We start from the raw sequence: 13280 nt of genomic DNA, 5'->3' as shown, positions 1-13280 counted from the left end.
AATTCTCATTCTATATGAAAGCAACAGTCGGCTGCAAGAAAGCATAATAGGATATGACGTGCAGTGGGGTACCGAGGAATATGCTCTGGGGGAGGATGAGGCAGCCTGGCGGGGCAACCCCACCCCCCAGGAAATGGGAGGTCCAGGGTCTCGGGGGTCAAAATGTTTGAAAAATGTCATACCTGGATATATATTTTACATCATTTTGGCACTTTAAGCAGATGTTATTATTATATGTCAAAACTAGAAAATAGATTTAAATATTTATTTTCTCTGAGGCTTTGGAGGGGGGGATCTATCCCCCTCATCCACCCCCCCATAGTTACGCCATTGATGACGAGAAACATAAATGTAACTTCATAAGTTTGGCATTTAGCGCTAATGGTCTAGATTACATAGTTTAGACTGGAAGAAATACTACTTTCGATAAAAAGATCGATCGCATTCAGAAACGCAGTTAAATAAAACATTCTGGGGAAGACAAGATTTTTGTATCTTAAAATTTTTCGACCTTCCACATAAAATTTTCTTGGGCATTAAGCTTAATTTTTTTGTTGAATAAAATGGCTGAATCATATTTAGTCTACATTAAACCAAAATCTGATTGGATTATTGCCACGTCAATTATAAATCGCATAATGGATTACTTCCACCCCCATCGACCACAATGCTTTGTTTTGAATTTTTTATGTTCCATGTTAGCATCTTTAAATAATTTTAACCTTCAGAAACGTACGTTAGCCCCTATAAACAGGTGAAATTATTAAAATACAGTGAATATATTTATGTATTTTTCAAATCATCCCATATTTAATTAATTACCCCTCCACCAGATTTTTCTTAAAGCCGCACTGCCTTTTGACTGCTTTGAATCTTATTATCATCGCGTGATGTTTCATTGGGACGGATTAAGGTCGTTGTTTGGGGGTTTCATTAATTTCCGATGCGCCTTGGTGGTATGCAATATACAAATCTCAACGATAATGCGTCTGAAGTGTGATAAGTGCAGACAAGAGGCTTTAAATATTCATCAATTATTTTTAGGCATTGTTTGTTAAGCTGGTGAAATTATAACTTTCCTTTGAGAACTGCCTGATTTAATCTTAGTTGCCATCTTCTCAACTTTCAGAGAGATTACGGGTGAGGCCTCCGCCTCTGATCATTCCCTGACATGAGTGGCAAAACCGTCAGTGGCGCCGACTCTATGGGGCCTGAGGGGGCCCGAGCCCCCTCGAAAATTGGTTATGGGTGTGACGAAAAAATGTGTCAGGCTTGTCGATTTTCCCCGGAGTGTCCAGATATCGAGATTTGTGTTATCAGGGTTTTAATGCTGTTCATATGACTCTTCTAAAATGCTTAAAAAACTAAAAACTCACTACTTATAAAATTTCCTGGGGAAGATCCCCGGTTTGGGCCCCCCCCCCCCCAATATTTCTTGTAAGTCGGCACCCCTGAAAACCGTTATTGCTCCAAGGCAAATATCCCCACGAGGGTGCTCATGTTGGCATGTTGAGATTTCGAGAAGGGGGTCACGAACATTTATTTCGGGGTGAGAAGGAGTGAAAAAAATAATTGATGAAAGTATCGGTGATAGCGGACGAAGTGAGGCGCTTGAGATTATTTTTTTTAATCCACTAAATGAATAAAAATGTTTGATTGCTTATATGTTCCACATATAGTCTCTTAATTGAGATAATGTAAGATGGTAAGATCACAGGGCGCTCCCCATTCGAAGATGTTTTTCGACTTAACCTTTTACTGTGTAGTTTGAGCATTTGGCTTGTCCCCCCCCCCCCCATTTGGTTGGACACCCCTCCATTAAGACGGGACATTACTTTTCGCTCAGCTAATGGTTTTATTTTGCTCAGCTATTCACCTCAAGTTGCGAAAATAATTTTATGCCCTCAATTTTCAACATTTTTCTCACAATTTCTATTCGAAATATTTGGTACTCCAAGCAAATTTGTCAGCGATTAGAGTAATTTTAAAAAGTAGTCACACCACTGAGCTACAGACGCATACTGAAATCAATCAACTTTGCTGTAAGACTTACCATTGGTAATTTATTTGATGGCTGATATTTTCAAATAAAATTCCGTGAGCAGTACTAAACATCCACTTTAGTGCGAAATAATTGAAGTTGTTAAACGGTACGGCAGCTTCAATGAACCTGATGCTGATACGTGAAACGTACCTATCACATATTTACATATGCCATTGGGAAAAGGCTTCCTCTTCTGCTTGATCGCGCGCGAGAGGAGAATAATGTATTAAAGGAGAATTGTTGACCTTCGTCATGAAAATAACAATTTTACTCAATTAGAATATGATTTTATACCTTAGTTTTGGTTATTTTCCTTTAGTTTCCAGTTCATGCTATATTGCTGAACAAAACTAAAGTCTATTTTGGGCCTTTTAACTCTTTAGCTATTGATTCAGACACCTATACAGAAGAAAAACGAAACACATAAAAAACGTTGATAAGAGTAGTCAATTAAACGAGTTGATCTTCGTTCATTATTCTTGAGTTGGAGTGACGTAATCAAGTTCTACCGTTTTTTTTTCATTAGCTTCTGCATAGATAAATTATGCAGGTATACTTTCTATTCGTCATTGTCACTTAGCTAAATCAGTTTCATCATTACGCATGAATCAGTGATCGTTCGCATGCCTTGAATTTTGATATCTGGTCAGAAATTCCTTTTCTTGACGCATTATGGGATATCTCTCACTGGTAGTCATATTCATTGTTGTATTTGCTAAAAAAATTTAATATTAAATTGAATTTTTTTTTGCAGATAGCTGTAGTGAGGCTCCCAGTACAGACCCAAAAACCAAGAAGTGATGCATCATGAAACACTCAAACTCGTTGCAGCTATAAGCAATTTTTTTAACAATGGCGTTTTTTATATCTCGGAAATCGACCATGAGGAGCTTGACAGTCAACCGTCTCACGCACCGGTGAAATCTCAAAAGTCTTCCAATGAAAACATTCCGCCAGCATTTTACCGAAAATTGAATATGTATTTTAAAGAGTAGATGTGAATAAAATTAATATCCTTTTCCCTTGCATTTCCTTGACAACCAGATTCCATTATAACTCCTTATTTGGGGCATTTTTGTTCTTATTAAAGGAATTTTGAAATGTGGCGGAAATTCTTAACGGCCATACTATCAGCTATATTGCAGTGTCCACTGAATTTATTACCCTGCACATTTCAACGGCTAAGTATCACCGTCATTTACAATGGTTTCTAGTAATTTAATTATAAAAGCTATTTTTTCAACCTCCAGTGGCGCATGTAAAAAGACGAGATTAGATAACCAGGGAAACTTTTACTGCCAAAGCAAATGTACAGTGTGCGATGCATTTATATAGTCATTTAAATATTGAAGCACCATCATGGCGTGTGACGACTTAAAAGTTCTCTACGCGGCCGTCTGTCCGCCAGTGGTCTGAGTTAAGTCGTCACAGCGCCTAAAAGGTGGAGAAAAAGTACAATGTAGGTAACTATCAAACATTCAACCACTCAAAGACTAATTGATGGAGTTACTTCGTGGTTTGCGGACACGCTGAGAGGCGAAGAGAACTTGTTATATTTCCACGACTTGCATTAATATTCCCATAGATATAAATTGCCCTACTATCATTCGCGATTGCTTCATCGTTTTCAAATCATTGGTAATGACACGAACATTATTGAAATCAGAGAAGTTTAGGAATGGTATAGAGTTTTTCTCTGTCACTCAATATGGTATGTTAACGATCCCTCTGCATGACCTCAACTGAAGGTTAGGAAAAATTACACTTTCCACTTCAAGAATGTCCACCCGGAGTCGAACTGGGGACCGAGAGAGTGGGAGCCACGCGTCTTAGCAACGCAACGGTGAGGAGGGGGGAGAAAAGTAACTCTACCCTCCCTCACTACTAAGCTACCGTAATTAATCATTAATGGACAAGCCATAGTCTCATGATTACAGCCATTAAAAAAACAGGAAAACGTGTTACATTTTTACTCGAGTATTACAGAACCAAAGATAAAAGGAAAGCTCTCTTATCTGCGCTGTGACACATATCAAACTTATAGTAGCAATCATCCTCGATTGAAACAGGTGTTATGGCGACCCTACCGCCTCCACGAGACATTTCTGGGTGGATATAGAAGGGATGGCGGGAGAGACCTCGGAGTAAATAGAAACAAAAGAACACTTAAGGTGGCTGTGCACTAACCAAAGTCGAGGCCGACTTTGTAATTCCCAACTTCAATATTATCATTGGATGTGTAACAAGTGAGCTTAGCAAATACTTTTGAATAGATTTTATTAACATTCTATCATCCGTCTACTTTTCAGCGAGTATTAAATCTTATAGTAATAAAATTTCCAATCGAAATTAACAAATTTTATCGTTGGAATCAATTATCAGAGCCGTCAGATATTCCGTGATTTGAGATTTTGCCATTTCAATGTCGGTTGCATGCACATAGGCCAAAATCTCTCTATCATATGTATTATTTCGGTCGAATAAGCCTTCTTCATGACGCCGTTGGTTTTAATGATTATGATGATGATTAACGAATGAGCAACTCGTACACAAGATATCTTCTCCTCCCATTAATTATTGATGAAAATATAAACTCATACAGGAGCATGATTAAAATTGGCTTAGCACTTGAGTATTAAACAACAGAAATGCTTTAAGTTTTGCTCAATTCTGCAATATATTTAGGCGCATTAACTTTGTTTTAATTAATTAATGTCCTATCGAGCTATTTGTTGCATTAAACTATGCATGTTTCGTGAGAGCTCACCTCAACTGAGAACTCACACTTGTGTTTGAGAACGCTTTTTCATGACAGTGATTTGGATTTATGGTGGAGTTCATACCGGAGTAATCTCCTCCCCTGCCGAACATCCATGAAACCTCTAGCAATGACGGCTTTAACAAACGTTCGGCCGTAATCAAATCATGCTACCATGGGACACCTTAAATTTAAGGAACATGCAGGGAAACGAGTGGTGAGCTCGCACCTGCCGCCACACACCCATTGAGGCGACTTGCTGGGGAGTTTGTAGATTTAGATGAGGTCGCTCGCAAGGTATTATATAACAAAATGCATAGATATAGACGGATAGAAGCCCATTAAAGCCATAGCTAGCCTATAAACTCGGAGACGAAAGTCCGATTCATTAGTGATTCAATCGTTGCTGGCTTAACTTTGTGGAATTTTGTCGTGGTAATGAGAGTGAGAACGACTTGTTAATTTTCCATACATAATTCATTTAACCCAGCCGGGTACTGTGTCATTGTCAATATCCAGGGCATAACTACAAATGAACGTTGAACGGAAACTTACTAAGAGGTTAATATTCTCATCATCCCTCGGATCCTTAACTCATTTCCGGCTGATGAAGGTGAATTTTTTTCACCTGTCTCCTCCTTCGAATGCTGCTGGTAATTTTTCTCCAGTTCCTGGAAAGAGATCTTCGAGTGATATAAGGAGTCCAACCCGATACCCCGCTCTACGGCATTCTTTCACGGATTCCTGATTCTCCCCTGCCTATCCGCATTCTCGCGCCCTAACCATTGTGCCCCTCATGATTTCCCTCAGCCGTCCACTGGCCTGAAAGGCGGGCACTCCCTCAAGAGGGCTCGGCGGAAAACGTCACTGCGGTCCTCGGAGTGAATATATCAAGGTGGCTGCGCAGTCACCGAGTATTTTAGTCTGAATCACACGATGATTTTTCCCAGGGCCGGAACTAGGAGTACGGTCAGAGGTGATAACATCAGTTTGCCGCCCCCTCCCCTTATCCCATCTTGCTCCCTCCCTCCCCCACCTATGCCAATAAAATATAATACATCTGTAGGGTATTTTTTTGAGACGCGGTAGTTGAAATTACATACCGTATGTTTGCTTTTAAGAAGTTTTATTAATATTATTGTATAATAATTTATAAATCAATAATTAATGTTGAATGATTTTATTAGAATGATTAAATAACTTTTTAAAAGATACTTTTTAAAATTTTCCGCCCCCTGATATTTGCCGCCCAGTGCACGCGCACTCTCTGCCCCGCTCTAGTTCCGGGCCAGACTTCCGAGCGCTACCTCCAGCGATTGCTCCAATGACCGCTGAAAAATGACCATTTAACGCAGTAATTTGCCATGACGGCTCCAGGGATGGGAATCACACCCCTTTTTCCATCACTCGGGACGTCCCTTTTTCTGTCGCTGTAACCATCGCTGATATCGTCCTTAAGCCAAGGATGGCAAGTGAAACGAAACGAATCTGTTTCGTTTCACTTGCCATCCGGAGGGAAACGAAAATACGAGGCCTAGGTTTAGTTTCGTTCCCGCACGTAATTAAAATCACCAAGGAGTTTAGTTTTGACCCGGGACGAAACTTTACTCCCGGGACCGAAACTAAATTATTCGAAACACCGCTGCTTATAGTTAAGTTTCGATCCCAGAAGTTGAGTGGAGGGGGATATAAGGGAATAGTTTCGACCCATTACGTTTGACATACGTGTAGAGAGGTTAAAACATCGAGCTGGTCAGTTTGTGTTCACCGTTCTCCTGTTTGTGGTAAAAATATGAGTGGCACATGCATCTAATAACGGTAGACCGAACATGTACTTCATTCTACTATACTGCGCACTCGATATGTGGATCGAAACTAAACTGTTCGAAGGTGAAGCACGTTCTCTCTGGTGCGAAAAATCTGCGTTTCGTATCGTCCCAGAGTTTTAATTTAGTTTCGACCCGAAGTAGTTTTGTCTCCGATTTCGTTTCGACACTGAGTTTAGCTCCACGGGTTTAAATCTATTTCGTTTCGTTTCTAGATTTCGTTCCCGGGAACGAAACTATTGAAATTTCGCTGATTTTGACCTTCTTTAGTTTCGAGTGCCATCCCTGCGTTCAGCCAATCAGAAGGCACGGCCGTTAATAGCGACTGTCACGCCACGCTTGTTCTTTAATTGAATTACAGGTGTAAATACGAAAAGTGACGGAATGCGCGTTTGAAAAAGGGACGCTGGGAATGACCGAGTTATACCGAAAATGATGGGTCGAGCGATCACTGTTTTGGTCCCTTAAAACCCATCGCTGGAATTATAATTTTGAGGGACAGGAAATATCATCGTGTGATTCAGGCTTAAGGCAAAAATTGAAACCCCCAGCTACAATAATACCGTGGAAAATTTAAAAAATGTATCAAGCGAAATGATAAACAATATAAAAGTAGTTGTTTCCGGCGTGACTGGTTAGAATTTTCCATAATTGTGAATGAAAAGCTACAGCTTTGAAATTCCACGTAATTTATTAAACCGACCATGGTTCCGACATCTACATCTACCGAAAGCCGCCTAAAAGGCGTGTGGCAGGGGGGTGTTTGGACATCAGCCGTTTACATATTTAAAAAAAATGAAGTGCTCTTACGAAGTTGGGACTAGCGTTTATTAAAATCCTTTATGGTTCGGGGGAAAAGCGGATTCCCATATCTATCCGTTCGGCAAAACATCTTTTAATTTATCGCTTCTATCGGACCTGGAAATATAGTGTGGCTCTAATCTTATGTTCTCTGTGTCGCTCTTAAATATATCTATTCTCAACTGTTCCAGCAATCTAAGCCTAGCACGCAGCCTCCGAGTCTCCGGCGGCTCCCAGCCTAATTCGCTTAGCATCTGGGTAACGCTGTCTGTACGCCCGTAGCAGTTTTTGACGAAACCCGCAGCCTCCCTTTGTATTTTATTAAGTTCGCGAATTAAGTCTTTCTGCACCGGATCCCATACGCTCGCTGCATATTCAAGGTGCGGTCGGACGAGTGCGAAATAGCACCTTTCTTTTACTTTCTCATCCGAAAATCTTCCCACAATACGTTTGACGAATCCTAATTTCTTCAGGGTTATGCCGCAAATATTCCTTATATGTGTTTCCCACGTGAGGTTCGAGGTTATCGTAACTCCCAGGTACTTCTCTTCGTTTGTTGCCTTTATGTTAATACCATCCACTGCGCAAACATGGCTATAGTTGGACGAAGTAGTATTACCTAGGTGTCTTTAACTATTTACGTGGAACGTCAACATCGGATAAAGACACCTAGGTAATTATTCAATTAAAAAAATATTCTTTAATATACCGCAGAATCTCCGGGGTTATTACAGTCAACTGATAATTGTATTTTTGGCGGTAGATTGAAATTTGCTGTTTTTGGTAACGAAATTTTGCAGATTTTACGACCACCCTGAAAAATTAACTCATATTTATGTGAATACCTCTGTATTTAACGAGTTTTTAATTTGAAAATGACATTCATCGAACGAAGTCATTAATTACAATTGTTTACATTAGAAACAGCATATTAAATACGGCGGAACACATTCATGGAACAATTCCATGCATATGATAGCATTTAAAAACAGAACGCTTGTTCTGTAAACCCTTGTTTGTTGCCCTTGTAACTCCGAGTATCGCTCCGACTTTTGCTTCCTTCCGAAGAGATATCCGCCGAAGACCACAACCTCTTATCGCTTCTAAACATGCAAGTCGGTTAACCAGTCGTATATCGGTCACTGTAGTCTGGCCTTCGCGTCCCCACGGCCGCCTATTGGCTGAATAAACTCATGTTTCCTCGCTTATGACAAGACGCATGCACAACACTGCCCAACACTCGTCTTATTTTCCCAGCTATCATTTTACCGATTGCTTCCGATATTATTTTCGGTCATTAAAAAAAATATTTTTGTTGAAAATTTATCTGCAGCTCCAACATTTAATGGAGCTGCGAATTAATTTAATGAAGGGTTTTTAGAGCTGCAATTCAATGGAGTAATTTTTTGCATGAACGTTCAATTTAATGGAGCAGCTCAACATTTAGAACAGGTGTCTTTATAAAAAAAAATTTAAAAAAATAAATTTTAAAAAGGCGGAATTTTTTTTTATAAAAAGGCGGAAAAATTTTCCAATTTCCTCACCTTCGACCTGAAGACGCTGACTGCAATGTCAGCGAAACCGTTGTCACTAAAACACAACGAACGCGGTGAAAACCCGAATAGAATGGAAAGATCGTCTAATCAACGCCGCGAAAATCTTCGAACCTACAAGCTTATATTATATATATGTTCGTCAAGAACGACTGCTTCAAGACGACGACGCAAGAGCGACGCTAAGGGTTCGATTGAAGACAACGGGCCGAAAAAAGAACCCTATTCAGCAGTGACAGGGTGGGGGTAATCAAAAGAACCGCCATAGACACCGTGACGGTATAAGCAGTCATTTGCCATGGGCTGGGAGGCAGCACGACTGCTTAAGAAGTCATCCACATGGAAATGGTTGAACCAAGAGCAGTAATGACATCGGATATCGAGAGTTTTGTCGGGCGGAATAATGTCTTTTCTTGAAGTCTGCCCCCGAATCCCATGACTTAGCAAAATATGTTCATTAGTGTGTCATAAGGTAAGCAGGTGGGAGTAAGGCAGTCTAGTGGGTAGAGTGATTGGCTGCTGATCGACGAGTCTCGGGTTCACATCTCGGGAGAAGCCTTCGGATATCCTTAAGTGATGGATTTGAAGATTTTTCGGGTCTCGGGTGAATCCAATTTGTATTCCTGAATACCTGAGGACGATGGGCGAGTTGCAGATCGAAACGTAGGAAGGAGGTATGGAGGATATTACCCGGTGTACGACTCGGTAATTCTTCACTGCCGTTTTTCGCCGGGAAAAAAAGACATTACATCATCCTTAAGCTAAATCCTCGTGGGGATCGGGTTGGTGTGGTGGCTAGAGTGTTGTCTTCCCACCCGGTGGGCCCGGTTTCAAATCCCGACAGCGGCAGAGAATTTTCAGAGAATACCCGATCCCTGCTTGAATGTTGTGTGGAGGACATTTCAATCAGAACACTTCGTCCGCCGGATGGGACGTTGAGCCGTGGTCCCCGTGGTGCCTTTCGTTAAGAGCAGGCTAATGCCGACGCCGGGTTTCTCTCCACCCTTCCCTCATGGCGCAAATGACCTCAGCTGTCGGTCGCCACCTCCAAATACCATACCATGCCAACCCACATTCTCGAATTGCGAGGCGGCACATGGAAAGTAAGTGAAATTCACACGTCTGTGGCTTAGTTCTGGGTGAGCTTTACCCTCTCCGACCCAAACCAACCTTCGGGTTGAATCACTGAGTGAGAAAGGAAGCAAAAATGGTAGTGAGAAATTTACGGATTGAACAGTCTTCTGCTCCGCAAGTGTTATGGGCATTCTTTCCTCGAAAGTCTCTCATGGAGAAGAAAATCAATGGTGAGGTAAGGTTGATAAGATCGAAGCGAGACACGCAGTTCAAAACTTGACCGTGAATACCTGGAGAGAGTCTCGGGTCAGCATTAAAAGTAGTTGAAAGATGACGTGTTCACCTATGAATCGTGCCGCGAAATTGAAGCGCTAGAGTCCACCACATAATGTTTCTCTTACTCTCCACTGAAGTAAAATAAGGCCAGGCTGAAAGCTAAAATAGTGTTGCAGGATCTTGATTTATTAATGACACTATAAGGTATTTATTCGTGAAACTTTCGTTTTGTTAATTTAAAAAACATTTTTGGCCTATGCCGCCGCGTCAATTTTCGGGTGGCCTAAACGTTTCACGACTGATACTGGTCGCTTTTTCAAGGGAATCTGATTATCAGATTCTGATTATCAGATCCCTTGAAAATACCTTGAAATATGATGAGTTTACCTTGTACTTGTTAGTTAAAAATAAAAATATTTTGGGCTCAATTTTCGGGTGGCCCCAACGTTTCCCGACTGGTGCTGTCCGCTTTTTCAAGAGAATATGATAATCACGTTGGGGCCACCCGTAAATTGACGCGGCGATACAGCCCAAAATATAATATTCGTACTTTTAACTAACAAGCTAAAGGTATGCTCAACGGCGTTTCTGAATCCATGAAATAACCTTAGTTTTATTTAAAGAAGTTTTACTTACGCATGGAGGTAGTCAGCTCCTATTAAACTCTCATCACTCCATTCACCAATTTTGTCCACTGCGCAAATAAACTGCAATCAAAAAACTAAACTAACTGTTAGGTATTTAATAAATGGGTGCTCAGCAATGCCACATTAATGTCAAGTACAACCAAAATTGAAAATATCTATTTACAGAGAAAAAAAAGTCGAAAATCGTTTCAACGAGATTAGAGAGTTACGAGATTAGATTTCCTTTGAAGTTCACGACAGTTATCGTACCGAGAATCTCGAGGAAAGAAATCTTCTTAAATAATTTCGTTCTATGTTACCTTTTTCATATTCATCTATACCGTCGTTGGGGATATGATTCTTTGCGTTTTTCAGAATTACGCAGCCAATTCACATCAAAAGTTTATCAACATTGAATTCTTTTTTATTAATTTTATTATAAATTTGAATAATTCACCAATAATACTGTTATAAAAGGCGACTTTAATGCTTTTTGCTTTGGGTAAGCGGTCGAAAAAATAATGCCTTGATAACGCGTTGTGATTCTCAAGTTCCGAAGTGCCATCATCGATTCATAATCTTGAACTCTCTTACATTAACCCTCTCCCTTATATTAACTTCTTGGTTTCATTATGAAGTTTTATGATATTGAATTTCCTTCCTTACATTACGTCACACGGATAAATATTGAGTTTCGCGCAGATGTAATGAATCAGCGTTTGTTAGCCGCGCTGTCATCGCTCTTGGCCCAAATGCAAGGCAAGCTACCTCCGTGTTATTTCATAGCATTGCTAAGGTCACGCGCATGCTTTAAACGTATCATTAATATACCAATGAATGTATTTTTTTGATGGTTTAAACAAGATTATGTTGGATTAGTATCAGGGTTAAAGGAATCCTTGCGCTTGAAAATCAGGCTATTTTTACACGAGTTTAATACGGATGGTTCTGGATCAAACGAGCAGCCAATGGATTCTGGAATTGATGCACAGGCTGCTTAGTCGCCCTGGATCCTTCGTTGACTTGCGGAAAGTCAATGCCTCATGTGCTTGCGGGTCATCGCGGTTGTTCGACAGAATCGTGAAGTGAATGCCATTTTAGTCAAAATTTTGAAATATGCCGATCTCATTGACTTTTTTCGACGACAATTAAAATGCATCGGGCACTGTGCATCGAATTGATGCAAATTAAGTTTTGAAGTTTGTGTATTCCTCATTTTTTATGGAAAATCTTGCCGATGCGTATTGACAAGAAAGAAAGGTTGATCACAATTACGGTATGAATATCGTTTTCACCAAAAATATCTGAAATAGACTGTAATATGTTATTATTCATGACAGATATGAAAAAGGGAACTAAAATCAAATATTTTTAGTCATTCAAAATTTAATGTAATTTGATACAACTGTAATGAAATAGCATTATATGTTGTATATAATTTGATACAACTGTAATCAAATAGCATTATATGTTGTACCTAAATTCTGTATCAAAATTCTTGAGTTAAATAAAATGACCCCTCATTCTTATCTAATATCCGTAAACATTCCTGGTTCTAATGTATGCTCATTGATTAATATGCATGCAGTGTACCCTAGTTATGTGATCTGTGGAACCAGTATTTCTTAAAATATACACAGAGAAAGATTCAGTTTATAATTTGTTTTTAATTAGGTATAGAATCGGAAAGCTTCCTCAGATTAGGACCACAAGGTAATGAAAGTAATGTTAAAGCTGAGATGTAGAAAACGGTCTAAGTGTACAAAAATTCTAGAGTTTAATCCGCTCGCGCCTGTAAATAGATAATTGAGAATGAAAACTGACATATTATCGACAATATTCTCATATGATGAATGAATTCGAGTTATTTGGGAGAGTGTTAGGCAATTTAAAGTCATGGATATCATAGCGGTCAGCAATCTTATCGATGAACTTATATGTCTTGAATTGCATTCCCGGCCCTAGTTCATGATTACCTCCCGGTAATTCTTGGGACTCTAATCGCCGTTAAAGCAGTGATATTGATATTTTGGCTTTTCGTTGCTTTGCCTCACGCGGTACCAGCCGACGACAGAGTTCAGCTCTAAAGCACAAAGCCACACTTGATCGTCCGAATCATCGATTACCTTAGTCGTTCCAAGCGATAAACGGGCCTAAAGTGCATTTACACATACAAGTTGACTGCTAATACAGTCGAATGTTAAGTAGGACTTAGCGTATCTCAGTTTATTATGAAGTGTCGCTATGCTGTTTGCGAGAGAAATAGAAAGCCGTCGACTTTTATTGCGTAAATTTCTTTTTTTTAAGTATACTTCTACATCT

The 13280-nt window shown here is 39.9% G+C and overlaps 1 protein-coding gene across 2 annotated transcripts in view; it reads left to right on the top strand.

Moving 5' to 3' along the window:
• Nucleotides 1-3064, top strand: part of LOC124171216 (L-threonine ammonia-lyase) — a 28081-nt gene extending 25017 nt beyond the window's left edge. Inside the window, exon 10 of one of the 2 annotated variants that reach the window (XM_046550357.1) lies at nucleotides 2799-3064. In XM_046550357.1, the coding sequence (XP_046406313.1) occupies nucleotides 2799-2845 (47 nt within the window). In that variant the 3' untranslated portion in view covers nucleotides 2846-3064. The remainder of the gene's footprint in view (nucleotides 1-2798) is intronic. The other variant, XM_046550356.1, reaches the window with a different exon arrangement.
• The last annotated feature ends 10216 nt before the right edge of the window (nucleotides 3065-13280 follow it).

This window comes from Ischnura elegans, chromosome X (genome assembly GCF_921293095.1).
Source record: "Ischnura elegans chromosome X, ioIscEleg1.1, whole genome shotgun sequence".
Classification (NCBI taxonomy): domain Eukaryota; kingdom Metazoa; phylum Arthropoda; class Insecta; order Odonata; family Coenagrionidae; genus Ischnura; species Ischnura elegans.
This window is presented reverse-complemented; position numbering and strand designations above follow the sequence as displayed.